The following is a 27232-nucleotide window of genomic DNA, read 5'->3' on the forward strand; positions in this document are numbered from 1 at the left end:
GTAATGTAAATGTAAAACATTAATACTATATTATAGACATTTTCGTAGGCACTTTGTGACTTTTGTAAAGCTGCTTTAAAACGATTTGTATTATGAAAAGTGCTATACAAATAAATTTGATTATATCAAATGACAAGCACTTCCAATAGCTCTTTGCTCTTGTTTCAAAAACAAGACTTTACAGAAAGTTCCTTTAATCATCAACTACAATTAGAGGATTATAGAAGTTATCTAATAAAACAAATCCTGTTATGTGTGTTCCCCCTCCTCTTTATCCTCAGACTTCAGCTCCTCATCATCCTCAGAAGAGGAGCAGCAGAAGAAGAAAAAGAAGAAGAAGGAGAAGAAAAAGTCAAATAAATACACTGACTCACACAGCCGTTCAAGTAGTAAGCACAGGCTTACTTCTTTTTTTCTGGATATAAGATATTTTGAGAAATGTTTGTAAACAAAGATTTTTGGCTGCCATTAACTTCCATATTGACTAAAAACAAAAACACTGAAACATTTCTCAAAATATCTTCTTTTGTGTTTCACAGAAAAAAGAAATTCATACAGATTTTGAATAAAATGAGGATGGGTAAATGAAAACAAAATGTCTCATAATAAATAATCCTATATTTAGCCTTTAAAGCAGACAAGAACAGACAGTAATTTCCATGCTGATTCAGTGTGCATCCTCCACCCAGGCTGGTTATGTTTGATGTAGGCTGTCAGATATGAAAGGACACAGCTTACAGTGCTGGTTCTTGTAAATTGAAAGGAGAATGCACAGTGAACCAGCAGGTTAAGTATAATTCTTTCATATCTGCTGTTGCCTGAAAAGAAGCTGACTCAATTAATCGCATTTGCTATTACATATCTGTAACAATGACAGACAATTGCCAGGAATTCCCAAAACTCACATTTCCGCTCCACCACCTCAAACATCTCCCAGAAGACACGTGTTACTCACCATTTTACAGAAGCTTCTCAGGCATACCACTTGTCCCAGAACCTCCTTCATTTCGATAGTGTTTCCTGGATGCTGAGAAATCGCAGAGTGGGATGTCTGACATCTTATAGAACATTAGCTGAGATTAAACCTACTTCTAATACTGCAAAGATGACTGCAAGTGTCTCTTTAATATTTGTATTAATTAGCACTGTCAACTGATTAAAATACTTAATCACAATTAATACTTTTGAAAGCCCTAGTTTATTTATTTGTTTGTATTGGTAATTTTTTTGTTCAGTGACCACAACGAATGGAATCATCCGCCGCTACAAGAATGCCCTTAAAAGATTCACCAAGTTTGGATCCATGAAAAAGGCCTTCGCCAAGATTAATGTTGACCGCAACACAATTCCAAGAACAGCTATAATTGCTGAGCTAGCAATCACATATCCTGAAACATTTCAGGAGCTGCTCCCTACAGATGAAGTCAATGAGAAGATTGACTTGAAGATAGGAGAAGAGTTTGCAGAGCGCTGCAAGAGGGCTATGTCAAAAGAGATGGCTGAAACGATCACAGCAAAGAAAAAAAGTGCTCCCAATAATGTACAAGTACACCTAATTTTTTTTCTTCTCCTAAACAAGTTATCCTGTTGTTTTCCCTCCAAAACACTAAATATATGTGTTGAGATTATTTTGTAACCCTCTGTTTGAGGAAGCACAGGAAATTATTATTATTTTATTTTTTTCATTCTATGTCAGAAAATGTCAGAACCCTCTGTGTGAGGAAGAGCAAGTTCTGTTACTTGTCAGTTTTTTATGTATTGTTGCACATACATAAAGTTAAGTAAAATCTTTTGACGTGTCTGTTGCATTTTGTTAAGGTATTTAACATTATTTGACCATATAAGAATACCACTTAACATTTAATGACAAGTTAAACTCTTACCACTGCAGAAAAATATTCAAGACACTGTTATAAAACTATTTGACAGATTATTAACGCTTAATGACATTTTAATGACAAATTAAATGTGTACCACTTTACTTGAGGTCAAGAAATATATTCATTACACCGTGTAAATATATTCATTACACCGTGTAAATATATTCATGATACCGTTATAAAACTATTTGACAGATTATTAACGCTTAATGACATTTTAATGACAAATTAAATGTGTACCACTTTACTTGAGGTCAAGAAATATATTCATGACACCGTGTAAATATATTCATGACACAGTTATAAAACTATTTGACAGATTATTAACACTTAATGACATTTTAATGTCAAATTCAATTTGTATCACTGAAGAAAAAAAAACTGGTCATAAATTCATGACACAATTATAATGCCGGCCTCATGACAGTTTAATGTACTGTTAACCCATAAAGCTAAGTAGTTTCTTAAATTTGATAATTAATCTGCTATGTCATATTTTATAACAGATTTATGACAGGTTATGTTTTCTTGGTAATGTCAAGTTGTCATGACAAAGACACTGACACGTTATGATGTGTTGGTTTATGTCAAGGTGTCATAACAAAGACATTTCAAACAATGTCATCTTTGCATTAAAAATTCCATAATTGAGCGAATGACACTTAATGACAGTTGTCATAAACATGCATAAAAACTCCTTCATATTCATGACATGTGTCATAGCATGATTATGAAGGTGTCATGTTAGTCTTATGCACACCCCTTCAAGTAAAGTGTTACCGAGACAAACATCCCCCGAAATGGAGAAAGGAACTAACAATTGGAATTTGCATTAATCAAGTCCAAGACAGAGTATACAGCTATACAGCTTTTGGGATGTGACAATAAGGTAAAGGGAAACTTTCAACAAAATATCACTGTAGCAATTACCCACAAAGGAGCACACAAGTTCACTAGTGCAAAAAGGGACCAAGTCGTGGATACCAAAAATACAAACCTTTATTTAACCCTCTGGAGTATAAGGGTATTTTGGGGGCCTTGAGAAGTTTTGTCATGCCCTGACATTTGTGCTTTCTTCAGTTTCTCATAAATATCTAAATGGCTAAAGTCTAGTCTCACTGTAATCAGCACAAACTGGGCTATAATAATATTTGAGCAGCATGTATGTACATGATTGTGTTTTTGAGAGAGAAAAATTATGCGTGGTTAGTGAAAAACTAAAATTGTTAAAACACTTGAGTAAGGCAATAAAACACATACAGAACATTGGTTCCCAGGATTTTTGAGAACTGGAGCTTGGATTGGGAGGTCATTCTACCAGCTGGGCACAGTCGAGAGTGATTTTGAACTTCTTTGGATGGCACCACAAGGCGTTGCAGAGCGCAAACTCCTGGAGGGCACATAAGATTTAACCAGTTAGTTTAGGTATGTTGGTGCCATGCCAGTGGTCGTCTTGTAGGCAAGCATCAGTACCTTGAATTTGATGCGAGCGGCTACTGGTAGCCAGTGTAACCTGATGAGGAGAGGAGTAATGTGAGCTTTTTTTGGCTCATTGAAGACAAGCCTCGTTGCTGCATTCTGGATCAGTTGCAGAGGCTTGACAGTACATGCAGGAAGGCCTGCCAGGAGAGCATTACAATAGTCATGTCTGGAGAGAACAAGAGCTTGGACAAGGAGTTGGGTGGCTTGCTCTGACAGGAAGAGTTTAATCTTCCTAATGTTGTAAAAGGCAAACCTGCAGGACCGGGTCGTTGTAACAATGTGGTCTGTGAAGGAATTCAGGTCTGTGGTCTGTGAAGGAATTCAGGCCGGCTAACTCTCACGTTACCTTGAGGCCCCGGCCTGGGTACGTGCCCAAAGTTCCCACCACTCCTATTAGGGATCAGGTGGTGAACTTGCAAGCGCTGCCCCTGGAGGAGGGAGACCCAGCCCTGACGCTGCTCTTTCCAGTACGTGTGTTCCGCACCTACGAGGACAGAATTCAGTGCCTTAGGACCTCAGACCAGCTCTTTGTCTGTTATGGAGGCCAGAAGTAGGGAAAGGCTGTCTCCAAGTAGAGATTGTCCCACTGGATAGTGGATGCTATTGTCCTGGCTTATCAGGCTCAAGACCTGCCATGCCCCCTGGGGGTGAGAGCTCACTCAACTAGGAGTTTAGCTTCCTCCTGGGCGCTGGTGCATGGTGCCTTGATAAAAGACATCTGTAGAGCTACGGGATGGGCGACACCTAACACATTCGCAAGATTTTATAATCTTGGTGTAGAGCCCGTGTCCTCCTAGGTACTCGCCCCTTTGAGCCAGTAAGGACCTGCTCGGTGTCAATCTGCTTGCTGCGCCATTTCACTCCGCGGACTGGATGCGTGCGATATTCTCCTCAGGTGAGTTCCTCAGTCAGAACCCTGTGTTCCTCCAGCACTGTTGATGTCCAAAACTTGCGCACATGCCCTTTGGTCAGCCCTGTGTGGGACTAGGTGCCTCCATGTGTTGTGATTCCCCTTTTCTGGGCAATCCCACGTGTGTATGTCCACAGTAAGTCTCTCCGTAGCATCTGTCTTTCCCTTGGCAAGCCCCTTGCCAGCTCTGTTGTTGAAACTTCCACCCTACAGGTTGGGTACCTCAGAGCTCCTATGTATCACCACCTTGGTGGATACCTGCCTTCTGTAAGTCCTCCCATGGGCAGGCAGCCTGCTAGCATACGTCCAGCTGGAATATGCTACCCAGTGTATTCTGTGTAAGCAATAGGCCCTCACTCGTGCTGGCCTCACGATAGGGTGCTTTCACTCACACGGGTCGCTGGAAGACAGCCATGTGGCTTTTTGTAATGGACCCCATTCATAACGTCAAACGTGACCGACTGAAAGGGAATGTCTTGGTTACGTATGTAACCCACATTCCCTGAAGGAGGTAATGGAGACGTTACGTCCCCTTGCCACATCGCTGTTCCGGTGAATGAAGACTTGAATGCGAGTTGCTCCTTATATACCTGCTCTGCGGGGCAGAGCTCGCGATGCAAATTCAGCAGACCAAGGTACTTTGTGTACCATTGGCTCGTTTTGTACCAGGTTGAAGGTGACTGGGATCTCAAGCGAGATCCTATTCGTAACGTCTCTGTTCCCTCCTTCAGGGAACGAGGGTTACATACGTAACCAAGACGTTCTTCTGCATTCTTGGGTCTGGCATATCACATCTTCCTTTTCACAATACCCATAGATTTTCTATGGGGTTAAGCTCAGGTGAGTTTGCTGGTCAATTAAGAACAGGGATACCATGATCCTTAAACTAGGTACTGGTAGCTTTGTCACTGTCTGCAGGTGCCAAGTCCTGTTGGAAAATTAAATCTGCATCTCCATAAAGTTGGTCAGCAGCAGGAAGCATGTAGTGCTCTAAAACCTCCTGGTATATTGGCTACGTTGACCTTGGAACTCAGAAAACACAGTGGACAAACACTAGCAGATGACATGGCACCCCAAACCATCAATGATTGTGGAAACTTTACACTGGACCTCAAGCAACGTGGATTGTATGACTCTCTTCTTTTCCTCCAGACTCTGGGACCCTGATTTCCAAAGGGCATGCAAAATTTACTTTCATCAGAAAACATAACTTTGGACCACTCGGCAGCAGTCCAGTCCTTTTTGTCTTTAGCCCAGGCGAGACGCTTCTGACACTGTCTGTTGTTCAAGAGTGGTTTGACAAGGAATATGACAGCTGAAACCCATGTCTTGCATACGTCTGTGAGTAGTGGTTCTTTAAGCTTTTACTCCAGCTGCAGTCCAATCTTTTTGATTCTCCCCCCACATTTTTGAATGGGTTTTGTTTCACAATCCTCTACAGGGTGCGGTTATCCCTTACTTGTGCACTTTTTTCTACCACAAGTTATTAGTCTTCCCCATGATTGTGTAGCCTACAAAACTAGTTAATTAGCTGATTAGAGTGTGGCATCAGGTGTCTTCAATATTGAACCTTTTCACAATATTCTAATTTGCGATTTTCCTTAGTTGTCGGTTATAATCATCAAAATTAAAAGAATTTCATGATATAATTATATAATGGATATGGACTGAAAGTGCACACTCTCAGGTTTAATGTGAGAGTATTGCCTTCCATATTACATGAAGGTTTATGAATTAAACTTTAGAGTAGTCAACTCACCTTTTTCAAAGGAACCAAAAGTAATTGGACAGTCAAATCAAAAGCTTTCGTGGACAGGTGTGGGCTATTCCTTAATTTTTTTCATCATCATCAATTAAACAGGTAAAAGTTCTGGAGTTGTTTCTAAGGGCCAATCCCAATTCTATATTCCCCTAAGGATTGGGACACCATTACCATGACGTCACACACCATCACTGAGTCTAGCTCTCAATAAACACATATACTGGTGTGCATTAGAGCCTTTAATTATCGTTCTGTATTAATGCGCTGCTTACTGACACACACATTGGAAATCAAACAGCTCACACATCCAAGAGAAAATAATCTTGTCAACATTGCCCCACAACTTTTATTAAATACAGTTTAAATACTGAATCGCTAACCGCTACATTATATTTTCCAATGACCAGAGGATACAATCGTTGTTTTTAAGTAAACTTACTCTAAAAAGAGAAAGGCCCAGACTCGAATACATGCAACTTCCATCAATGTCTACAGCAGTTATCACCCTGATCAGACATATGCTTTGGCACTATCATGCTGTCTGTAATGATACGATTTTTTGCAAACATTTCTTTACGTAACATGATCGTTAATATGAATTCACAATTGAATGTAACATAAAACACATGATTACTTTTCGTTAAAATATTTATGCCAAAAAAATCTTACATTTATGTGTCTTTTTGTTTGCTGTAGCGGCCATGTTGCCGGGATAAATCATACTCCTTCGTTTGACATGTGGTCCCGAAAAATCTTTGTTTGAAGGGCTATCTGGCCCTTCCCCTGGCTAAGAGGTAGAATTGGGATTGGGCCTTAAAGAGTAACTAAACCCTAAATCAAGTTTACCAATAATCTGTAAGAATGGGGTTTTATTAGTGCTGGTCATTGATTCGATTAACTTTTTTGACATTTGAGTATAAAGTGTTTTAATTCTACAATATATGGTGTAAAAACATCTGAGTGCTGCCCCCTTCAGGATGAATGGTGGCTACTGCAGTTGATTTTTCCTATTGGATGTTTGCGGTTGTACGTGACACAGGTGGCCGGTGGTGGCAGGTGATGTAAGCAGTTTCCAGCTCACCACACCCTTGGCACGAGCTTCCACGGCCTTGGCAGTATAAAACCATCTTGTTCCGTCGAAATGCAAGTATTGAAAACGATCAGGATAGAGTATTTTAGCATCTATTTAGCATAGCATTTATATAGTTATTTAGATTATTTTGTGTAGCATATGTAGTTAATTAGCATAGTTATTAGAGTTACGTTAGTATTGTTAGAAGTATAGTTAGTTATAGTATTGTATAGTATAGTATTGCATCAGTAGGATAGCTTCAAGTTAGCGTAGATTTATTTACAGTGGTCCGGATGGTACGTAGGTGTAGTGTTGCTGGTTGCAACAGCACTGCTAGACTGCATAGTTTTCCAGCAGACTTGAAAATTAGGCACCAGTGGTTGCATGCACTTAGCCTGGAAGACCACGAGTTCCCGCTAAGAGCTTGAGTGTGCAAACGGCATTTTGCGCCGGATTGCTTCTCCAATGCAATGGAGGTGGAAATGGGCTTCTCCACACAGCTTGTGTTGAAAAGTGACGAAGTGCCGATCGCGATGCGGAGTTAAGACCTCAGAATTGATATGGCTCAGGCCCTGGCCCCACAGACACCTCAACATCCTCCACTTCGAGTGAAGGTGGGGGAGAAAGTCCTCTTTTTCAAATGAATGAACGCTCTGTTGCAAAGCTAGTTGTGTCACTACAGTCACTCTCCATTTTAGCGACTCTAACAGCAGCTGTCAATCCGTCACTGCGGGTCTCAGGTTGATGCTCCACCCGCTCAGCCCCGCCCTTGGTTCATCCCCTCCATCTCCGCTGTGGTCTGGCCACTTTTCAGCATTTTTCAAATATTGCCAGTGGGTGGAGTCAGGCTCTGACCAGGGGTTTAGTTACTCTTTAACAACCGGATATTATATTCTGAACATGACACTATTCTATACTAGACGGCGAATGCATTCAAAATGTTAAAAGCGGCAAACTAGACATGGTAAACAAATTACTGATTACTCCTTTTAAAACTAATCACATTACTGTTCTGATTACTTTATTCAAAAGTATTTAGTTACATTACTTTTTTCTCAAATTAACTTATATTACACTTTGAACTTTTATTAACAATATGAATAAGGAAAATATGTTTTATCTGCATTTTAACAAAAGATAATTAACGGTCTTTAGATTTCCCTGTTTAAAATGAACGTAGTTTGTGGTTCATTATTAGCTTATTGATTAAAACACATAAGACATAAAATAGTACAATCGCAAATATGTGGTTCAATGTTTTATTCAATTATTTATTTTAAATTAAAACATCTACAATAATGACAAACTCAGCCTATATTATAAGAAGAAATTAAACTTTTATTAACAAAAGCTGCGCTGTTGCATCAGTATCTCGCATCACTGTCATGTGACCCACCAAACCCCTATTATAGCCTAAATAGAAAACTCTGCATATGTTTGCACCTGTTAATTAATTTTAATTAATTAATTTTATATTAGTTAATGTTGCTTTTGTGCAATAGATGAATAACAATTTATTTTATTTAGATTTTATGTTTTGATATTTCTATTTTGCGGGAGTCCCCTGAATCATTTTATTTAACCGCATCCCGCACACACACACAGACAAAAGTCTCTGCACTCGCTTATCAAGTCTTGTCCCACGCTCTGCACTATTGCGTCGGGTCTCGCGTGAGAAGATCTCTAATCCACTGGTACTCAACTCGACAGTGAGTGTGCTACACCCTCTTTACAATCTCAGTCAATCAATCTTTTTTTGTTATCAACATTTTTTTATTTTTGAATCAATAAAACAACATTGATTAAAAAAATAAAAATAAACGGAAGGGGAAGCAACAGACACATCAATATTTTTACAATCTGAAAGTATAGAAGAAAAAAAATCTTATTTAACCTGAAATCCCGGTAGATAAACATTTCCATGCATCAATGGTACTGGATTTAGCCTTGTTCATTTCTGCCATTGTACATTCACAAGTAACTATTTTAAGTAGGCTGTAAATTCAAATGCTTTTGTATACGTGAGTGAACCAGTTTTGTATTATTGTCTACTTTGCAGCTGTTAAACCAGCACACAACATTCTCTTTAATGAACATAAAAGAGCAGTTGGAATCCTTATTGAGAAAACATGAACATGGGTTAGACATGTAATCAATTTGCAGCAAAATGGATAAAACAGAATTCACGTGTCCATAAATTGACAACAATTGGACATTCCCAAAACATGTGAAGAAAAGAACCTGTTGATACAGTGTTACAGATAAATACATTGTTACAGATATGGCAGTTATAGGTCGATTGAAGCTTCATTTTAAAACTTTTGTAAGGAGTTATTTATGCTCCATGGATGACTTTGAAATGGATATGATGATCAAAATATTTTAATTGTCAATTCAATATATGTTTAATAGAAACTAGGCTTTGTAGTGTGATTATTAAGTTTGCTATATATTAAAGAAATAGATGGCCAACCAGAGGATGGTGCAATCAAATCCCACATAGAATGAGAGGAAATGGGGGATGCCCACGGAACTCAATAGGCAGAGCAGAGAGCAGAGCGTAAATGAAAAAAAGACTAAATATGATGCTGGTAAACCACTCTTAGTTCTCAGTTCTTGAAATGAGTCTTTGGTCATCATGTAAGTCATTGCATGTGTTTATGCCCAATTCAGGCTGGACATATTGGATGATTTCCACATGAAAAATTAAAGTTCTGCCATAAGGATGTCTTGTTAGAAAATTTGAAAGGTCCTCCCATCAGGCATACCACCCTTTTCCAGATCCTAATAGAATTGGCCACGACAGGGGCAAAATTTATGTGTATCATTTTTATTTCCTGTGCCAGCAAATAAAATATCTTGGAGATTACGTGGTTTAACCTTGTCAGCTTTGATTGCTCTCCGTGAAGCTTTAGATTGAGGATCAGCCCAAATACGAAGAGCCTTAATTTGAAAGGACAAATAATATAATTCAAAATTGGGTACACCCAATCCTCCCAAAAGTATAGGACGCTGCAACATGGCAAGTTTTATTCTGGGTAGTTTAACATTTTAGATAAACTGGGAAAGTATAGAATTGTTCAGCATAAAGTAACCTGGAGGAGGGCTGTAGACCGAGGGCTGTCGTCTTCTTCAAGACTGGATTAAAGCTCTTTCTCTTGGTAGTAGTGGCTGGACTAAAGTCAGGAAAAAATTGTAGCGTGACATATGCATGCGTATATTTCACCGGATATGCCTGCCGAGCACCTTCAGGATCGTCGACCTGTCATGCCATCTTAGTACAAGGAAGATGAGAGTACATTGCTGAACTGAGTTTTTCCTTCCATGATAAACACAATGTGCCCGGTCAATCATGATGTCTCGGCCTTTCAGTGAGGGGATCTACTTGGAAATATTTGCTCTGAGGAAACCCGCTGCATCTGAGCCCTCAGCCCCTTTTGATCGCGGACTGCTGGAGTCAGTACTGGGTCTTTTGACAACACTACTTCTCATACAATTGTCGAATCCACAACTGAATCGAGAGCACTTTGTTGCTCTTTGAGCACTAGCTTGATAGCGTTAGTTATAGTTCCTCAGTAAATGGCAGAATCTTTTATTTTTTTCTTTATTGGTGATTGTTCAATCTGTCTTCCCGAACATCCTTGACTGTGGCTAGTTGTTTACAATTGATATATATAATTTCTGACAAAGTGAGCAGACCAAAGGACTATGCGTGCATTGCTGCCGAAGGATCACATGATCTTCCATGACATCATTGTTTCACAAAATATATGGATTGGCTGTACACACGAAAACGCAAAGGTGTAGTTTATAGATTCAGCCACTCTGGGACCCGGTTTAAAAAGAAAAGTAGTGATTTCATTCTCCCAATATGTCGGATCCACCTGGATGAAACACATATACCATACAAAATATTTACGTATACAGCTAAACGTGTCTCCATGTGTACGGGGCCTTACTGTGATTGTTTTTTGTATAACTGTGTATAACAGATGACTGAATGAAACACTTCCCACGTACAGTGCTTTAATACGGTTTCTCTCCAGTGTGGATCCTCTCATGTCTTTTCAGACTTGATGAATCTATGTAACTCTTGTCACAGTGTGAACACTTATAATGTTTCTCTCCATTGTGGATCCTCTCATGTCTTTTCAGACTTGATGAATCACTATATCTCTTATCACACTGTGTACACTTATAAGCTTTCTCTCCTGTGTGAATCCTCTCATGTGTTTTCAGATGTGATGAAACAAGGAATCTCTTGTCACAGTGTGAACATTTATAAGGTTTCTCTCCATTGTGGATGTTCTCATGTGTTTTCAGACTTGGCATCTGATTAAATCTCTTGTCACACTGTGAACACTTAAAAGGTTTCTCTCCAGTGTGGATCCTCACATGTGTTTTCATATTTGCTGAATGACTGAATCTCTTGTCACAGTGTGAACACTTATAAGGTTTCACTCCATTATGGATCCTTTCATGTGATTTCAAACATGAAGAATCACTGAATCTCTTGTCACAATAAGAACATTTATAAGGTTTCTCTCCAGTGTGAATCCTCTCATGTGTTATCAGACTTGATGAATCACTGAACCTCTTGTCACAGTGTGAACATTTATAAGGTTTCTCTCCAGTGTGAATCCTCTCATGTGTTTTCAGATATGGTAAACGATTGAATCTCTTGTCACATTGTGAACACTTATAAGGTTTCTCTCCAGTGTGGGTCCTCTCATGTGTTTTCAGATGTGTTGATTGATTAAATCTCTGGTCACAGTGTGCACACTTATAAGGTTTCTCTCCAGAGTGGATCCTCACATGTGTTTTCAGATTTGCTGATTGACTAAATCTCTGGTCACAGTGTGAACACTTATAAGGTTTCTCTCCAGTGTGGATCCTCGCATGCTGTTTTAAATTGCTCACTGAACTAAAAGTCTTTTCACACTCAAAGCACATGTGCGCTCTCACACTAGTATGTATTTTTTGATGTTCTTTCAAACTTTGTAGATTCAATAAACTCTTACCACACAAATTACATGAATGTGGTTTCTCCTTTAAATGAAATTTATAGTGTTTCTTAAGAAGTGAAGCCCATAAAAACATTTCACCGCATTGATCACATGTGTACGGTTTCTCTCCAATGTGGATCTTCATGTGTCTCTTAAGGTTTGCTGATTGTTTGAAACTCTTCCCGCACTGATCACAAGTGAAAGGTTTCTCTCCAGTATGAATTCTCATGTGACGCTCAAAACTCGCTTTGTGTGTGAATCTCTTTCCACACTGAGTGCAGGTGAAAGATTTCTTGACTCTATTTTTCTTTACATCTTTCTGTTTGGTTTGAGAGCAACTCAAAGATTTTCCTCCAGTTTTAATATGATTTTTCTCCTCAACTTCACTTGTTTCTTCATTTTCCTCTTTCTCTTCAATGAACTCTGAAATAATAGTAAAATTATTTATGTTAATTTGTTAAAAGCTGAGAAAAGTGAACATAAAAGTGACCCCATTCAATGTTTAACGTCTGTAAATACACAAGTAACTTTTTTGTTTGAGATTTAATGGGGACAATACTGTAAACATAATGTTATTTTTTGAAGCATCATTGTTCTTTGGGGTCAATATGACCCCAAGGTCTTTGAACTGTATAAAACAAGAAATATAAAAATATTACTAGGGCTGTGGCGGTGCCAGATCTTTACTAATTTTGTTTTATATACATAGAGCCCATCTATCTATCTATCTATCTATCTATCTATATAAAAGGGATATGCCAGTATCAAATTTTCCTCTTTCGATTAATTGATAATGCTTTTATCATGGCATACGGTATTATCATGGTATTGATATTTATTTTTTAAAAAGTGGTCATAATGTAGTATAACAAGATTATATAACTTTTTTCTTATAAAAAAAATTACCGAACATTTAAATACAAATAAAGCAATACAGGAAAATATATAAAGTGCAAAAGAACAATAAAGACCCATAGGTATCACTTTACAATAAGACCTCATTATTTAACCTTAGTTAATGCTTTAACATTAACAAAGATGAATAACTTAGCAAATGTAGCTATTGTTCATTGTGAAAGTCTTAGTTCATGTTAGCTCATTTAATAACAGTTGCAACTTTCGATTTTACCAACATGATATTAAATATTGGTGTAACTAAGATTAATGAAGGTTCAGATTAATTTGTCTTTTGCTGTTTGTGCTAAGTAATGAATTAACTGATGTTAACTAATGAAGCCTTAATGTAAAGTGTGAATGAACAATAATCAAAACATTTCAAACAATATCTAGGGCATGTTGTAGTCCAGATTAAAATGGAAAAAAAAAATTGAAAATAAGTATATTAAATATAAATATTTAAGTATTTGGCTCTGTGATAAACACCATAGCAAATCTGAATGGCTATTTCAAATTATTTAAATTAGTTTTAGAAAGTAGTACAGCTGCTTTATTTATGGGGATTCCAGGGTAAGGGCTGCATTTTCTGCAGTTTAGCGCCATCTGCTGTCAGAGAGTGGATGTGCTTTCTTTCTCTCATGTGTTCCCCATGTGCTTCTCATGCATGCTTGTTTACATCAGAGCACACATGCTCTTTCAAGCAGCATACAGCAGTGTTGTGAATTTTGACCAGTTGATGAAAATAGAATTCTTAAATAATAAATAATTTGTAATATATAATTATTCACGGTATTTAGAAGTGCCCATGATAGCATGAAGCTTTATCTCCTGAGCAATTATTGGGGTTTGTTTGCATTTTTTGGTTGTTGTACATTTAAAGGTGTCACAGTGTCTGGGTTGTGTTCCCTGGGGTTCCACTATATGTCCACCGATCGTGACAGAAGGACTCCGTCACACTAGGAACCAGTGGTATGTCGTTTTTCCGCTCCCCAGCCAAGATGGTGGAGAGGCGAACCAAGTATCTTAGGTTGACCGCCCTCCACCAAGAGGGAAATTAAGTGGGCGCCCTGGCTCAGGTGTTCTGGTCCCTGGCCGAGGGCATGGGCTACAACGATGCGACCCTTAAAGACAATTTTAATGGCGGGCTGGATGATCCAGTGTCTCAGAAGGAGATGGCGCAGTTAGAGACACTGGAATTCTGGGAATTCGTGCGCTACCTGCAGCATCAGTGTCGGTGGGATGCCCCAGCCACTCCTGTCTCTTCCGGCGGGGTGGTCGGCGGCCCAGCACCACTGCCAAGGATGGCTACCAGCCAAGCCCCACAGCACAAGATGGCCGCTAACCCAGCGCCAATGCCCAAATTGGCCACCGGTCCGGCGCCACAGCCCAAGAAGGCCGCCAGACTAGCGCCACAGCCCAAGATGGCTATCAGCCCAGCGCCACAGCCCAAGATGGCCACCAGCCTAGCGCCACAGCACAAGATGACTGTAAGCCCAGCGCCACAGCACAAGATGGCCGCTAACCCAGTGCCAATGCCCAAATTGGCCACCAGTCCAGCGCGACAGTACAAGATGGTCGCCAGCCCAGCACCACAGCACAAGATGGCCACCTGTCCAGAGTCATGGCCCAAGATGGCTGTTTGCCCAGCGCCGCTGCACAGGATGACAGTCACAGCTCATCCTCTGAAGTCGAGTCAGGTTCCAGTGGAACCTCCAGAGTCGAATCAGGTTCCAGTTGACCCTCCAGAGTTGAGTCAGGTTCCGTGAACTGAGTCAAGGCTAGTCACTGCTGACCCTCCAGAGTCAGGGCTAGTCACCGCTGACCCTCCAGAGTCAGGGCTAGACACCGCTGATCTTCCAGAGTCAGGGCTAGACACCGCTGATCTTCCAGAGTCAGGGCTAGTCACTGATGACCTTCCAGAGTCAGGGCGAGGTACCATGGACTTTCCCGATTCAAGTCAAGTCACTGGTGATCTTCAAGGACTGAGTCAAGTCACGGGTGATCTTCTAGGACTGAGTCAAGTCACTGGTGATCTTCATCAACAAAGGCAAGTCACCAATGATCTTCATGTACAAGTGCAAGTCACCGATGGTCTTCATGAACAAATGCCAGTCACCAATGATCTTCGAGAGCAGAGTCAGGCCAGCACCGATCTTCTGGAGTCCAGTAAGGACACCAGGGGATTACCAGAGTTTCGTCGTCCCGTTGGTCTGGCCGCACGGAGGTCTGCTCCGCCTTGAGGGGCTCTCGTCCTGACCACATGGCTGTGGTGGTCTTCTGCTCTGCCCTGGGGGGCTTCCGGCCTCAGCCACAAGGAAGTGGTGGCCTTTTGCTCCACCCAGGGGGGCTTTAGTCCTGACCACAGGGTTGTGGTGGTCTTCTGCTCCGCCCTGGGGGGCTTCCGTCCTGATCACAAGGTTGTGGTGGTCTTCTGCTCCGCCCTGGGGGGCTTCCGCCCTGACCACACGGCTGTGGTGGTCTTCTGCTCCGCCCTGGTGGGTGCCACATGATGTCCTCCATGGACTTCTGTTTTGTGTTTCTTGGTTTCTGTTATGTTTCTGTCTGTTCCCCTCAGTTAGTCTGGCCCTCCATCCCTCCCCCTGAACCTCCTCTGGTCCTCCTCCCTCCTGGTCTCCCTGTTTTGTGTTTACACTTCTGGTGTCTGTTCCCCATGTTTATCTTTTCCGGCCCTCCGTGCCTCCACCTGTCCGCCTCCCTCCTGGTCCCTGTTTTGTGTCTTGTCGTGGAGCATCTGGGAGCCGCTCCGTAGAGGGGGGGTATTGTCACAGTGTCTGGGTTGTGTTCCCTGGGGTTCCACTAGATGTCCTCCTTTCTCACGGTGTCTGTCACCATATCACTTCCTGTTCCCTTATTTGGTCACCTTCCTCCTTGTTGAGTAATTGATTGTTCCCCACCTGTCTCCTGTTCCCTCATTATCCTTCTGTGTATTTATACCCGGTCTGTCGGAGTCTGTGTTACGGAGTCCTTGTTTAATGTTCTATGATTATTCATGTCCGTCTATTCAGTCTTGCCCTTGCCTTGTTTACTAGTTTGTTTTCATGTTTGGATATTCTGGTTTTGATTCTGCCTGGACTGTTTACCCCTTTGGATTACCCTTTAATTAATGATTTACCTCCAATTGGTTCTCTCACCGTGTTTCTCGTAACACCGATCGTGACAAAAGGTGCAGTTTTAACTTATAGGGTCAACAGATTTTAACAAGTTAAGTCTGACTTTTTCTTTTCTGATTACAGCATTGCAAGCACTACAGACTCCACTGCACAATATCCAGTAAGTATTTTATTTATTTTTCTTTTTTATGGATAAAATATGAACAGGTGATAAAGCAATATTAATGAGATACTACTGAGTCACTGATGCACTATAGCACTTCAGAACCTGTGACTAGCATGTGGAGTTTTGTGAAATTCACTGGGGAATGTTGTAGGCCTCAATTTTCCTTGCCTGCAATTTTTCAAACAAAGTCAACGAGAGAGTGATGAAATTATATTAATTTAGTGGGGGAATCATTCCTTTTAAATTGCTGTAAGTTATAGATTAAACCATTTTCCCTCCTGAAAGATAGAACCAGTTTATGTTTTAGCCGTCTGCTGCATTCCAAGTTGCATACTCTCATACTCATAGATAGTAATATTGCAAGCATTAAAAAAATAGTCTAATAGGTGTGGTATGTATGCAAATGTGCTACATTTGTCATGTTATTACTGTCATGTGTGCTACAGCATAAGTTACAATACAATTCTCAATTTTGCTTCTGTGGGCTGATGGCTAAACTAAAGATTCTCAATAGAAGTGGTAATTCATTTACTCAAACAGTACACTGACTGAACTGCTGTGAAGAGAGAGATGAACACAGAGCCAGATAATGACTCGTTCACGAGTCGGTTGCATCGGTTTTCAGATCACCAGTAGTTCTTTCTGACAGTTCGATTCAATAAACCGGTTGAAGAAAACAGTTCACTGGTTCTTTTTTGCTTTCAACATAATGGCGTCATTGGCGTTGACTGCAAGCCTTCGGTTTACCCGGGCTCATAACATTAGCACAGAATCAGTTCAGAATAAATCACCTAAAGAATCAGTTCGGTTCAGATGCTCTGTGTATCGGTTTGCTTCACGCTGAATTACACAAGCGCAGTATCATCAGCTCCTCGGTTCTCGAATCGGACGCGTCTGACAGAAACGGTTCTTGACTCGAGAACGAGTCAATCTTTTGTTCATTATCTGGCTCGGCTCGGTGTTCATCTTCAGTTCTCTCTTCACAGCAGTTCAATCAGTGTACTGTTTGAGTACATGAATTACTCCAGGAAATTGGTTTGTTTTAACTCAGAGGGATGTGTCAGCCACATTTAAAAAGTTAACGGCTTAAGTCATTTGTGGATTAATGTGTATTGGAGATGCGAACCGTTTAAAACGATTCAGTTCGTTTTGGTGAACTGGTTCAAAAAGATCCAGTTACATTGAATGATTTGTTCGTGAACCGGATATCACAAACTGCTTTGTTTTGAACTCTCTCACAACAGACACGGAAGAGAAGACAATGCTGAATAAAGTCGTAGGTTTTGCTATTTTTGGACCAAAATGTATTTTCAATGCTTCAAAAAATTCTAACTGACCCTCTGATGTCACATGGACTACTTTGATGTTTTTCTTACCTTTCTGGACATGGACAGTATACCGTACACACGGTTTCAATGGAGGGACTGAGAGCTCTCAGACTAAATCTAAATTATCTTAAACTGTGTTCTGAAGCTAAACAGAGGTCTTACTAGTTTGGAACAACATTAGGGTGAGTTGTTAAAGCTAAAATTTAGATTTTTGGGTGAACTAACCATTTAAAGTGTAGACATGATTATTTTAGGAGCCTTATCACAAGACCCTTGTTTTTGAATGTCAGTGCTACATCTGCTATATTTTCTAGGGCTGTGTATTGCCAAGAAACTGGTCGATATGATACATATCATGATCACAGGCATTGCAAAACGATATGTTGTCATACATTGCTATACTATCAGCAAGGCGATGTATTGGGATATTTCTTATTTTCGGAAAGCTGTCATTAAGAACACAATTCAATTTTATTTGTATAGCGCTTTTTACAATACAAATTGTTGCAAAACAACTTTACAGAAAATTAAGTTTCTAAAAATATTTAGTACATATGGCAGAAATGTACAGAAAAATAAATTAGACAAAATCAAACAGACGATGAACACCATTAACAGCAATTATATTATATGATGCAATCAAACTTATAGCAAAATTTGGTAGTTCTGTATGTTGTAAGAACACACCACCAAATGCTATCCTCAGCAATAAGTAAATAAAAATTATTTAACCAGTGGGATCTGCATTTGCAATAATCAGTCCCTGTAACAATCAATGTTATTAAACACATTTTTGTGAGTAAAGGGTGGGGGTGTTAAATCATTTAGTTAAATGTATAATACATATAACAATACAATGCATTGATGCCACATGCAAAATATCGAGGTATATGAGATACCTTTATTATAATAGTCTGTACATCCTTTACGCAACATCTGTTTACGCATTTCCGCCAAAGCGGGCGTTTTTTCTCACCATACTGCCTGTCTGTCACTTATGTGTGTCGGATTGCAAATGAGATGAAGCAACAAAGCGGCTGTAGCAGCAAAAAGACCATGATAAAGACTAGGGCTGTAACGATATGCAATATGAAACCGAAATCACGATACGTAGGTCCACGAACCTGTATTGCGATGTGAGAAGGCAGAATCGCGACACACCCCTTCAAACTCCCAGAGTTATCCTTCCTGTCCAGATCCAATGCTACCACATTTTAAAATGACTGTAAGTATTATTTGAAGTTAACATTATAAAATACGTAGACCTACACCACAAAACTGGTTGAGGATAAATTCTTTAATTTTATCTGTAAGCATCCTCCAATTATGTGTGATACCTTAAGCTTTCCAATCATGTGACGCGTCACGCGAGATTGCAACAATTAGGCTACCCGGTGGAGAACATGGATGGCAATCGTGTAGTTGACAATTTGCCGTAAGTCTTCCAAGACTACCAAGCCGGGCACATTTCTCTCAAAATGTGCTACCAAAACTTCTGGAGAAAACAAAGGCTAAGGTGGAGGAAGGGTTGAGTACTGCAGAATCCATCCGATGGATGGTTGTCCCATGCCACAGACAGCTATATGACCATAACCGCACACTATATTATGGCCAATTGGCAAATAGCAAACCCAGTCCTCCAAACATGCGCTGTGTATGAGAGCCATACAAGCGAACATTTATCGGAAATACTTAAAGAGGCTGTGATAGATTGGAAAATCAGCAGAACAAACGTCCCCGTTCCCGTGACAACAGACAACGCCAGAAATATTGCCAATGCTGTCTAAGCGGCCGGATTTTCACAGCATATACGATGCTTTGCTCACACTGTTAATCTGGCTGCGCAGAGAGGAATGGGCGTTCACCACATGTCCCGACTCCTCGGCAGAGTGAGGAAAGTGGTCACGTTTTTCCACCGCAGCACAACAGCTGCAGCTGTGTTGAAGGAGAAACAGGTGATGCTACAGCTGCCCTTACACAAGCTGGTCCAGGATGTGGCTACTAGGTGGAACTCGAGCCACGACATGCTCGAACGCTACTTTGAGCAGCAGGCTGCGGTTTTCTTTGCATTAACAGACAAGAGTGTCAAGAAGAACATTAAAGACATCGTCACTCTGTCTGATGATGATGTGAAACTAGCTGAGGACGTGGTCCAGGTTCTTAAACCTTTGAAAACCGTGACTACCCTCATGAGCACTGAGCAGATGCCAACTATTTCAATGATCGTGCCATTGAAACACAGAATCATACATCAAAGCTGCTATTGCACATGACTTCGAGGACAGATAACCTGATTCGGATAGGGCACTAATTCAGTTTCTTCATATGAGCACTGCACTCGACCCCCGTTTCAAATCTCTACCTCTCCTTGATGAGACCACCCATGACACAATCTTCAGTCTGACTGAGAGAATTCTGCAAGATTGTTCACAGGCTGTTCAGGTATTTGATTGTTTAAATATTAATATATTAAATTAAGTGCTGTGTAAATCAGTTGGGCTTATTTAATTAAAGACTGTATTTTAATATAGTCAGATATAAAATACTTAACTTTATTAAACGGTGTCCTGGTTTCATATCCTCCATTGTATCTAACATTATGTTGCAATTGTTCACAAATTGTTCAGGTAATTGATTGTTTTAATATTAATATATTAAATAAAGTGCTGTGTAAATCAGTTAGGCTTATTTAATTAAAGTCAGGATTTAAATATAGTCAGATAATAAATACTTAGCTTTATTAAACTAACTTTATTTGTGTAATTGTCCTGGATTTCATATCCTCCATTGTATCTAACATTATGTTGCAAAGGCAATTGTGTAATGGATTTTGTCTGTTAGGCCGCATTTCCACTGTCGGGCCAGTGCGAGCCAGGGCTTAAACCGGGCCGGGCGGGGCTCATAGCCTCGGGCCAGTAGCACCGAGGCCAGAGTAGCGCAGGGTTTCCACAGGGGAGTTTGAAGCTCCGCTGCTCGTCACTAAAACACGCCCTTTACACGCCTCTCAGAACAACGTCATGCAACCTCATTATTTCACTAGAGAAGTTATCAGAAAACTAAGAAATAAGTCACTGGAACATGCGCGATCACAAAAGGAACATGATAAAAGCGGCCGTTTGTTTGCATGCTTTGTTATATATTCAAATTCAAAAGCATGGATTTTTTAACTATAGAATAAGTGATACAGTGATCATATTGATTTAATTTATCAAGACTCAAAATTAATCACACATAAATACACTTTCTATTTTATTTATTTATTTTTAACGCTTATGAAAATAGCCTGCTTATTCAGTGAGTCTGTTTCTGTTTATTTGTAGTCACAGTGGCCTATACGTCACATTAAGAATGAATTATATCTTTTTTTTATAAAGGATCCCGAACAAAAACATTATTATATTTTTATAATAGGCAACATGAGCTAAACTCTCGAGACGAGGCTTGTGACAGATAATATAAGTTACTAAATAAATACATGATTGTGATAGAGAATAAGAAGCTGACGTCTGATTTCTTCAAGGTCATATTTACCATGTTTAATGTTAATGCCCAGCGTGCATAGTCTTTTACATCGCTTATAAATATTTCTGCCCTGTATGGTGATTATAATCCACATTGGATCAAGTTATTTCAAACACTCGCTGCTGACTGAAAGTGAGTTTTGAGCTCAACTTATTTAAATAAAGTGTTTAATGCTGGCGTTATAGCAGCTATCTTTCTGAAATGATCCTCAGCGCAGACTCTCTATTTTTATAAAAGCTCCCGAACAAAAATCATTATTATATTTTGATGATATGCAACGTGGAGCTAAACTCACGAAACAAGACGACAGATAAAATGTTACTTAATAAATACACAATTGTGATAGAGAATAAGAAGCTGACGTCTGATTTCTCCAAGCGGTCATATTTACCATGGTAATGTTAATGTTTATCGTGCATAGTCTTTTACATCGCTTATAAATATTTCTGCCTTGTTTAGTGATTATAATCCACATCGGATCAAGTTATTTCAAACACTCGCTGCTGACTAAGAGTGAGTTTTGAGCTCAACTTATTTTAAAACGTCTTTAATGCTGGTGTTAAAGTTGTTATCTTTCTGAAATGATCTGCGCTGACGCTCTCCAGACAGGGAGAAACTCCGCCTTTGTTCGTAACCCCTCCTCTAGCCCCAGCTGGCCCGCTTTGGCCCAAGGATTTCGTCGGGCCGAAAAAACCTGGCCGTTGGCCCCGAGGAAGCCCCGGCGAGGCACGATCAAGCCCCGGAAGTGACAGTGGAAACGCGTCTGGCCCTGGCACGCACTAGCACGCCCGGTCTTAGCTCGATAGTGGAAACACGGCTATTGGAGTCAAATCCACTTATGTGGTGGAAGGACAACCAGAACCAATTCCCCCATTTAGCCAAGTTGGCTAAAATGTACCTTGGAATTCCAGCCACATCTGTCCCCAGTGAGAGAGTGTTTTCCACTGCAGGGGACATTGTCACAGAACAGAGAGCAAGCCTCTCACCAGATAATGTGGACATGATGGTGTTTCTGAAGAATTTTCAACTCCCTTAAATCAAATCCACAACGAGTTTGGTTTTCTTAAGAGAAAGAAGTTGTTTAATGTTTACTTACTTGATTTGTGGTGTAGAGCACAGACAGTAAGCCTCAGTTACCTCAGTGTGAAAAACATTAACTATTTTTCTTTGTAAATATAAGATTGATTGAAGAAGAATTTTCAAAATGCTTGAATCATCTCCACTATGGACTTTAGTTCTGTTTGTTTTTCAACTGTAGTTTATTACAAAGAAAACCAGAAGTGTTATAGCTTTGGGTATATAGTTTAATTTACTTTTTAAGGTATATTGTTAATAGTTTGCATAGTTAATATTGTTATTTGGTGTTCAGTTTATACAGGTTTTTAAAATGTTATTATATATATATATATATATATATATATATATATATATATATATATATATATAAAAATCGCATTCGATTTTTTGCACAGTCCTATCGGGAAACACCACAAACCTGTCAGCGCATCTGAAAAGAAAACATGGAATCTAGGAGAGTAATTTGGCTGACAGAAACAGCCTCTGTCACCCCCCATGAAGAACTTATTTGCCCCGACATTGGCCCAAAACTCCAAAAGAGCAACTAGCATTACATCCGCGATCGTCTTTTTTTTTAAATATGCAAGGATATGAGGCCCTACAGCAGTGATCCTCAAATCTGGCTCGCGAGATCCACTTTCCTGCGAAGTTTAGCTCTAACCCTAATCAAACACGCATGGGTTTGCTAATCAGTGTCTTCAGGATCATTAGAAAAATCACAGGCAGGTGTGTTTAATTGGAGTCGGAGCAAAACTCTGCAGGAAACTGGATATCGCGAGCCAGATTTGAGGATCACTGCCCTACAGTGTAGTTGAAAACGAAGGCTTTCATCACCTTCTACATACTCTGGAGCCGAAATATAGCATTCCATCAAGGCAGCACTTCAGTGAAAGTTGCATTCCGAAGCTGTACAGGCAAGTGAAAGATAATATACAGCATACACTAACTGATGCAGAACAAGGCGCAATCACAACCGATGGATGGACATCCTGTACAACTGAAGGTTATGTAACGTTGACCTGTCATTATATTGACACTGACTGGCAAATTAAGAATTCTGTTCTGCAGACACGCGTTTTGAATCACTCCCACACCGAGGTAAATCTTGGTAAAGTCTTGAGAGAAACTTGTGAAAAGTGGAATATACTTGACAAAAATCCAGCACTGGTCACTGATAATGCCAGCAATATGGCAATAGCTGGAGCAGAGGAAAATATGTCACCTCACATTAAATGCTTTGCACATACCATTAACTTGGCAAGACAGAAAGACCTAAAAATGTGCTGGTGCAACACTTCTTTTGGGAAGAGTGAGACGAATCGTGTCATTTTTTCACCTCAGCACGATTGGTACCACTGTTTTAAAAGAGAAGCAGAGGTTGCTTGGAATTCCAGAACACAAGCTTAAACAAGACGTGATCACTCGCTGGAACGATTTTTGGAGCAGCAAGCTGCAGTGTGTGCTTCATTGCTGGACAAAAAAACTGAGGAAACTCTCAAATGATGTGCAGCATACCCTCAATGAAATGAACATCACTATAGCTGAAGATATGGTTAAGCTACTCTCATCGCTGAAAACCGCAACCACCATAATGTGCAAGGAAGAGCAGCCAACTGTATCTGTCATTGCACCTTTTCAATGGCAAAGGATCTAGAACATCGATATATGGATGTGAGACAAGTTCTATGTAAAGCATCTGCCTTGGGTCCCAGATTTAAAAAGCTGCCTTTTTTAAGTGAAGAGGAAAAAGAGATACAGTCTTCCAGTTTCTCATTCACGCACCTGCAGAATTGATGATCCAGAAAGTAAGAATATACTTTTTTTCATAAACATGTTTTATAAATTCATTAAAACACACTGCCTCTCCATTTGCTGTGTGTGTGAGAACGTGCGTCTGTGTTATAATCTAGGATGACACAGTGACAATGCAACGGCTCACTCATCTGCTGACAAAATTTATGATGATGATGATGATGACGACGACGACGACGACAACCCTGAATTGATGGCAGTTCTCAATGCCAAAAAAAAAAAAAAAACGTATACTTTAACCCCGGGAAGCCATTTTTTTTTTTATCTGGGAACCTCCTGGAATCGCAATTAGTTTTGGACTTTTAAGAAGCAACTGGGCAGGATTTGTTGTGAAAACCTGCCAACCCTGATCTGAACACACATGCTGGAGATATACTTCTATGCTGGAGATATACTTCTAATTAAAGGAGCGTCTTTACTGATGAGATGTGCATGAAAATCGCATTCAATTTTTTGCACAGCCCTAATTGATATTTTCTTACAACCCCTGATATTTTCACAATTAATAATTTGGTATTTCTCTTGTACCATTGTCCTCTTTTATGCTAAGAAAAAAAGTCTCCTAGCAGTTCTCTCTCAAGTATTTCATTAAGTCGGAGTATGATTCAGTTAGCTATAAAATACTTTTAATTGTAAGGAAATTACTTGTTTTTAAAAGTTTTGGATCAGTATACTTACCTGTTGATCAAAAATAGCATTAAACCTATACACTTTTTTTATTTAGTAAGTTTCAGGAGGGTGTATTCATTTTTACAACAAAATTTATATCGCTTTTGATAAGAAAACCTTATTCTGCTGAATAATTTTGGCATTCTTCTTTCATTTACATTTATCCATTTAGCAGACTCTTTTATCCAAAGCGACTTACAAATGAAGACAGTGGAAGCAATCAAAAACAACAAAAAGAGCAATTTTCTTTCGTAATTGATCTAGCAGGCTTGTTGTAAGTTTCAGAGGGTGTGTACTCATTTATGCTAAACCCCGTATATTCACTATATACAATGCTTAATTTAATTAAAACAAATTTATATAAGGTTTTAAATAAATTATGTAAGATTGGTGCCACTTCTGCTCTAAACTAACAGTACTGATGATTACCAAAATCACGTTTTAGCTTTCTGTATTGGTTAGTCCTCCGATTTGCGTAAGCTCTTTAGTAACAGTAGTAGGCTAGTTCTAATGCTACAATTATTGCTGTTGTCTATAAAGAAAGGCTGGAAAAAGTAGCCTAGTCAAGCACTTTAGTGTTTTTTTCCTTCCCAGATGCCCAATTACAGTCAAAAAATACCTAAACAAGGACAGTCAGAATACAAGCTGTTATGAAAGGTATAGGAGGCAATTTTTGTTATCACGTGAATAAATACTATTTGTTTGTTTGAGTTTGTTATTTGCCCAATTAACGATAATAAAATGTTTTGATTTAAACAGTTTTATTGACAGATTCCTAAAATATTTCACTTTGTCTTTTTATTATGGTAGGCGGTCTAATAAATTGTTAAGCACTGCATGTTTTTATAGTGTTAAATTGGCATTTTTGTTTGAAAGACATTTGGCATAATTTGAAAAAATGTTTTTGTCATAATAAAGAAAAAGAAAATTTGGATTTAAAAAAAATAAGATCAGACATTAGAATAAACAAGTTTATTTCTATGTTGTGACAATGAACTGTGTGCTGTATGTGTTGTGAGATGTATGCATTATCTGAAAGCTGAATAAATAATCTTTCCATTGATGTATAGTTTGTTACGATGAGACTATATTTGGCTGAGATACAGCTATTAGGAAGATATCTGGAATCTGAGCATGCACAAAAGTTAAAATTTTGAGAAAATAACCTTTAAAGTTATTCGATAGTTATATGATTCCAAAACGCAAAAATAAAGTCTAATTAATTAAATATCCTCAGTGTCAGTTCAGTCACATTTCCATAAGAACTTTGAAACACGGTTATAAGAAAATGTAATGATAGTTAAGGTCTTATTTTTACACAAAGGATCTGTGAATGTACCACATTTTCTTTAACGACTGTTTGAAGAATAAAACCTACCTCCTTGTTCCTCGTGTTTTATTCTGCAGGTTTCTGATTCCTCTTCTTTTATTCTCAATATTTCTGGTTCCTCTTCTTTTATTCTCAATATTTTTGGTTCTTCCTCTTTTATTCTGCAGGTTTCTGGTTCCTCTTGTTTTATTCTCAATATTTCTGGTTCCTTGTGTTTTATTCTCAATATTTCTAGTTCCTCGTGTTTTAATCTAAATATTTCTGGTTCCCCATGTTTTATACTCAATATTTCTGATTCCTCTTCTTTTATTCTCCAGTTTTCGGTTTCCTCTTGTTTTGTTTTCCAGGTTTCTGGTTCCTCTTGTTTTATTTTCCTGGTTTCTGGTTCCTCTTCTTTTATTTCACTCGTGTTTTCCTCACTCTCCTCTTTAACAAACTCCATATTCACAGCAGATCTCAGTTCAGCTGATACTCCTCCAGAATTTCTTGCTGAAAATATTACAGGCGTTTAATGACCGGATTCAAAAACTGTATTTTTTCACTTACAGAAACAACATATTTCTAACAGTTTGTATTAAACTAGCATCACGACAAAACAACAGAGAGCGCGGTGAAACTAACCTTCTTCTTCTGAGGTCTAATGGTGTTTATCAAACAAACGAATGTGTTTTAGCGCCACCCGCTGGACTGGAGAGTGAAGCGGCGAGAAGAGGATGGTGCTTTCACACCAGACGCGAATGAAGCGTTAAGCGCGAGTGATTTACATTTTACGTCAATGCAAAGACGCGAATAGACAACATGTATGGCAAGCCTATAGGGTCAGAATTACGCTATAGCTTAATCTCGTTTACGGTTTGTATTTGCGCCGCAAAATACGCCGTAAAAACGTGCGAAAATACGTCAATGACGCCGTGTTTTAGTGTCCACGAAATACGCTGTTTTTTAAGCCTTTTTTTGGTTGTATGGAGCGGGCGTCCTTTGGCGTTTTGCTAATAGTATAATGAGTCACACCCACTGATCCCTGCAGGCAGTACGTTTGAACGGTTTCCACCTAATCAATGATAAACTAAAACAGACCAGTCTAATTGAGCACTGATCATTTTAGCCATAATGATTTAAAAGGATATATTTACAGATACCCTATAACTTTTTGGATATTTCATCTCTACTAACATTAAACATATAAAA

The 27232-nt window shown here is 39.3% G+C and overlaps 3 protein-coding genes across 5 annotated transcripts in view; all 3 read right to left on the reverse strand.

Annotated features, from left to right (window-relative positions):
* The window catches only part of LOC127955938 (zinc finger protein ZFP2-like), a 108253-nt gene that overhangs the window by 46151 nt on the left and 34870 nt on the right, over positions 1-27232 (reverse strand). The gene's annotated exons all lie outside the window — the stretch shown is intronic.
* The window catches only part of LOC127955924 (zinc finger protein 883-like), a 50430-nt gene continuing 34115 nt past the window's right edge, over positions 10918-27232 (reverse strand). Inside the window, exon 3 of the transcript XR_008153413.1 lies at positions 10918-11060. The gene's annotated coding sequence lies outside the window, so the exon portion shown is untranslated. The remainder of the gene's footprint in view (positions 11061-27232) is intronic.
* Positions 11054-27232, reverse strand: part of LOC127955944 (zinc finger protein OZF-like) — a 155441-nt gene continuing 139262 nt past the window's right edge. The window contains exons 1-3 of one of the 2 annotated variants that reach the window (XM_052553623.1): positions 26666-26832; positions 26093-26533; positions 11054-12535 (exon numbers count right to left, since the gene is read on the reverse strand). In XM_052553623.1, coding sequence (XP_052409583.1) covers positions 11133-12535; positions 26093-26486 — 1797 coding nt within the window. In that variant the 5' untranslated portion in view covers positions 26487-26533; positions 26666-26832 and the 3' untranslated portion in view covers positions 11054-11132. Of the gene's footprint in view, positions 12536-26092; positions 26534-26665; positions 26833-27232 lie in introns of those variants that run through there. The other variant, XM_052553624.1, reaches the window with a different exon arrangement.

Source organism: Carassius gibelio, chromosome B4 (assembly GCF_023724105.1).
Source record: "Carassius gibelio isolate Cgi1373 ecotype wild population from Czech Republic chromosome B4, carGib1.2-hapl.c, whole genome shotgun sequence".
Taxonomy (NCBI): Eukaryota; Metazoa; Chordata; class Actinopteri; order Cypriniformes; family Cyprinidae; genus Carassius; species Carassius gibelio.